Below are 4671 nucleotides of genomic sequence, written 5' to 3'. Positions count from 1 at the left end.
AGGGAACTCCACTGACCCCCAGGGGGGAAAAAAAACAGCTTTTCATCTACGTCACAATATACAAGATTTAATATCTCACTCTCTAATTGGTACTTTCCCTCTGAAGCCCGTGCACGTGAATCCAGGGGTGCGATCTGATTAGCTCTCAGTGACCTCTGCGAACCAATAGGAAAGGGAAGTCGGGCGACATCCAGGGGCTATAATTACCCTTTCCTCAGATTGGCTCGCCTAGGAGAACTGCACTTTTTCTAAAATGTCCGGTCGTGGGAAGCAGGGCGGCAAGGCGCGCGCCAAGGCCAAGACGCGCTCGTCGCGGGCCGGGCTGCAGTTCCCCGTGGGCCGCGTGCACCGCCTGCTGCGCAAGGGCAACTACGCCGAGCGGGTGGGCGCCGGCGCGCCCGTGTACCTGGCGGCCGTGCTGGAGTACCTGCCGGCCGAGATCCTGGAGCTGGCGGGCAACGCGGCGCGCGACAACAAGAAGACGCGCATCATCCCGCGCCACCTGCAGCTGGCCATCCGCAACGACGAGGAGCTCAACAAGCTGCTGGGCAAGGTCACGATCGCGCAGGGCGGCGTGCTGCCCAACATCCAGGCCGTGCTGCTGCCCAAGAAGACCGAGAGCCACAAGGCTAAGGGCAAATAAGTTTAGACCCCTAACCTACCCCTGCACCAGAAGACACGAGGCTCTTTTCAGAGCCACCAATTTAAGGACTGAAAAAGATCATGTAGGGATTCTGCAAACCCAACTGTGCATCTGCCCAAAACACCCCCGCACTAGAGTGAGTAAACTTTTAACACAATGCCGGTTAAGCTCTTTTTCCTGAAATTAGTGGGTGGCTCTGAAAAGAGCCTTTGCGATTGTCAAAGCAGGACCGGCCGCCGAAACTTTACTTCTTAGGCGCCGACCGCTTTGCCTTCGTAGCCTTCGGTTTGGGCGATTTGGCCTTGGCCGCCTTGGGCTTAGGGGCTTTGGCCTTGGCCGGACTCTTGGCCGCTTTCTTGGGCTTGGCGGCCTTCGCCTTCTTCGGACTCTTGGCCACCTTCTTGGCCACGGCGGCCGCCGCCGGCTTCTTCGCCTTCTTCGGGGTCTTCTTGGCGCCCTTCTTGGGGGTGGCCGAGCCCGCCGCCTTCTTGGGCTTCTTGGCCGCGCCGGCAGCCTTCTTGGGCTTGGCCGCGCCCGCCTTCTTGGCCTTGGGCTTGGCCTCGCCGGGGGCCGCCTTCTTGTTGAGCTTGAACGAGCCCGAGGCGCCGGTGCCCTTGGTCTGCACCAGGGTGCCCTTGCTCACCAGGCTCTTGAGGCCCAGCTTGATGCGGCTGTTGTTCTTCTCCACGTCGTAGCCGGCGGCCGCCAGCGCCTTCTTGAGCGCGGCCAGCGACACGCCGCTGCGCTCCTTGGAGGCGGCCACGGCCTTGGTGATGAGCTCGGACACCGGCGGCCCGGACGCCTTGCGCTTCCCCGCAGATAACCCCGTTTTCTTCGGCTTCTTCTTAACAGGTGTCTTCTCCACAGGTGCGGGAGTCGCAGGAGCAACTGGAGCGGTCTCCGACATTTTTCTGTTTTGCCAAGAAAGACAAAAAGAGACTTCAGCTGTCAGAGCGGCGTGGCGCGGCGCGGGCGGCGGGGGTTTATATACGAGTCGCTGCGTGGTGATTGGCTGCCGGCCGCGAGCGCCGCGCTGCACCCAGGCGCCTCCGCCCCGCCGCGCAGCTGTGTTTCTTGCCCCTTAAAAAAGAAGAAAAATATAAGAAATCTGGGCACGAAATAATTGGGGATTTGGGGAAAATGGATCCAAGAGTCTTCGGGCTTCATTCCTACCTTCTTTGCTCTACCTGCTCTCAACGCCGCCACCCTGAAACTTCCCCGATTCCCCCAACTCTCTTTAAAACTTCGTTCTAACGGAGACAACTTTCAGATTTTGCTTAAAAATGCCATTTCTCTCTGTTTCCTTGGCTAATCTTTCTTCCAGGTCATAGTTCTACACAGTCTTTTCTTTGCAACTTTATGTTAATAAACTCGTTTTTACGCAAATACACGAGAAAAATTGTTTTTTTTCGCGAGAGCAATAGCACAGCTCCCCAGCAAGTAGTCTGCACTGAGCCCTGGGAATTGCACTGGCGTGGAAGATTCCGCCTACAGGATAGACAACTATTTTTTAAAAGACGGATTTTTTAAAAAAGTCTTTAGGTGGCCAGTGAGTCCTGCGATCCAGGTGTTGAGGAGCAATAAACATTTTAGCAAGGGCGGGGCGAAGCTGAGCTGCTGTCTTCTAGATACCAGTTCTAACTAGTCATCTGCCTTCTTTTAAAAAAGTAGTGTGATTGGTTTTTCAGACCTAGAATGGGCATTGGCGATCATCCAGCCTGTCTACAAAGAAGAAAAAGTGAGTCACGAAGCAGTAGGACAGCAGCTCCCCATGGATTTGCCAACTATGATCTGAGGAGCCCCGCACAATCCCATGTTTACAATCCATCGCCTTAAAATTGTAAATTACTTAATGACAGACACTCTATCCACAGATTTTATTCCTCCAATATTTAGCACAGAATTTGAGGCAAATTCCAAAAGGATTTCTAAAACACAAATTTGATTTCACTTCTTTTTTTAACATTGCAAGTAGGGATGCAGAGGATTACAAAAAAAAACAATTCGAACTAGGCCTAAATTCACAGGCCGGAAGCTCGATGGACTTGCTACTCTGTCCCCATTAGTTTGCAACACGACAGAGCTAATGGAGTTCAGTAAATACTGAATAAGCATAAAATTAATACTATCCACCGATTAATTGGAAGCTGAAATCATACCTCGTGTTCGTTAAAATAAACGAACAAGAAAAGTACTTGGGTGTTACGTTTCCTCTAACACCCTATTTCTGTACTCTCGATAGAAAGCCAGTACCTAATTACTTTTTAATCGCATTTAAGTTTAATTTCACTTTAAATAAGCACATGTGGCTAGTGGCTGATATAGGACAGCACAGATTTAAAACAACTCTCTGCGAACATAAATGTGCCTACAAATGTGCCTCACCTGGAGAACTTTGTTAAAAATGCAGAATAAATTCAGCAGATGTGGGGTCGGGCCTAAACCTTGTAAGTGTAACAAGCTCCCACGTGACCCTAATGCTGAGGGAAACAGCTGCTCCCACCCATCCCTGCCCATTGTTACCAGTCAGACACTGGGAGCAGGTGAGCTCACGGCAGACCCCACCCCGAGCTTACTTTTCTCTTCCCTCCACTCGACTTTGAGCTCTTTCAAAGAACTTGTGTGATTATCTTTGTAAACCTGCTTTTGTACACCATACTTTGCATTTGTAGATCCAAAATCATTGAGTGAATGTATGAATCAATCTATCAATAAATCGGTGATTCTTCTTTGATGACTTTCTCAAAAAGGAGAGCGTGAGAGATCACTGTGTCTAAGTCTCTTACTAGAGGAAGCGATTGACCTTCTCACTGCCTCGATGACAAGCACTGGCAGAGAAGGAGCTTTAATTGCCTCTGGAGTTAGCACATAGAAGACAGTGAGACCACGTGGAATGTGGGAAAATGTTGGCATCTGTCTGCGAGTCACATGGACTTGTCACCTGCGTGTAGAACATCACTTCGGTTACTCTTGACTTGGACAGCATTTCACGGGGTTTATTAGTGTGGTTATTGTTGTTGTTAATTTTGTAAATTTGCAAACTTTCAATCACTACGAGGCAGCTTCAATTCTTTTCCAGCGTGGATCACTGGTCGGTTGCCCGCTCATGAGTGCAGCGACGGAGGACCTCGGTTCCGACCCTACAATGCCACTTGCTAGAACACGACCCTCCACGCCGGACCTTCTTCCTTTTTGCAGAGCAAGTTGTGCTTTATAAATTTGGGGGCAAAAGAAGTGGAAACTTAATTAGCATCGGCTCCCCTTCCTAAAGCTCACTGTTAGGAACGTTGGAAACGATGTTTATTATGCTCTGCAAACGGGAACGTTCGAATTAATACTCATGTTTTTATAAGAGTCTTCACATTTTTAAATTTATTTTATCTTGATGTCTCTCCCTTTTGCAGACAAGTGTAGCGTGACTGACTCCTTTTTATAAACAGTGACAGTGCGCAAGATACTGGTACAGTACCAATCACTGGCGACAACGCACAGGCACAAAACTAGAAGGCACAGAAAACAGCGACCATGGACCACGCGGAGAAAACAGGAAAGAGTCAGGAGCGGAGAGCGTTTCCCCGCCCCCTTCCCGTCCGGTTTCCTGTAACGGAGGGACGAGTGCTATATAAGGAGCGGCAGCGAGGCCCCGGGTAAAGCAGTGTCAGTGTCGCTCTCTCTCAGTCATGTCTGGTCGCGGCAAAGGCGGGAAGGGGCTCGGCAAGGGCGGCGCCAAGCGCCACCGCAAGGTGCTGCGCGACAACATCCAGGGCATCACCAAGCCCGCCATCCGGCGCCTGGCGCGGCGCGGCGGCGTCAAGCGCATCTCCGGGCTCATCTACGAGGAGACCCGCGGGGTGCTCAAGGTCTTCCTGGAGAACGTGATCCGGGACGCCGTCACCTACACGGAGCACGCCAAGCGCAAGACGGTCACGGCCATGGACGTGGTCTACGCGCTCAAGCGCCAGGGCCGCACGCTCTACGGCTTCGGCGGTTAGATCGCCCGAATTCATTAACCTTATCTTTTCTCCCTC

General features: G+C 51.7%; 2 protein-coding genes across 2 annotated transcripts; one reads left to right on the top strand and one right to left on the bottom strand.

The window, feature by feature from the left end:
- The first annotated feature begins 238 nt into the window (after positions 1-238).
- On the top strand, positions 239-693 carry LOC102895367 (histone H2A type 2-C-like). The gene has a single exon (XM_025040870.1). The coding sequence runs from the start codon at positions 254-256 to the stop codon at positions 641-643; it is 390 nt and encodes a 129-aa protein (XP_024896638.1). The 5' UTR covers positions 239-253; the 3' UTR covers positions 644-693.
- A 131-nt stretch (positions 694-824) lies between these two features.
- Positions 825-1599, bottom strand: LOC102895619 (histone H1.3). Its single transcript, XM_006923470.3, has one exon. It carries the CDS (start codon positions 1548-1550, stop codon positions 888-890), a length of 663 nt encoding a protein of 220 aa, XP_006923532.1. The 5' UTR covers positions 1551-1599; the 3' UTR covers positions 825-887.
- Between the last annotated feature and the right edge of the window lie 3072 nt (positions 1600-4671).

This window comes from Pteropus alecto, unplaced genomic scaffold (genome assembly GCF_000325575.1).
Source record: "Pteropus alecto unplaced genomic scaffold, ASM32557v1 scaffold49, whole genome shotgun sequence".
Classification (NCBI taxonomy): Eukaryota; Metazoa; Chordata; class Mammalia; order Chiroptera; family Pteropodidae; genus Pteropus; species Pteropus alecto.
The sequence above is the reverse complement of the archived record's forward strand: the minus strand, read 5'-3'. Positions and strand labels throughout refer to the sequence as shown.

What these genes read in the sequence shown, in the direction of transcription:
- LOC102895367 (XM_025040870.1), top strand. Translation starts at nt 254, where the DNA reads ATGTCCGGTCGTGGGAAGCAGGGCGGCAAGGCGCGCGCCAAGGCCAAG.
- LOC102895619 (XM_006923470.3), bottom strand. Translation starts at nt 1,550, where the DNA reads ATGTCGGAGACCGCTCCAGTTGCTCCTGCGACTCCCGCACCTGTGGAG.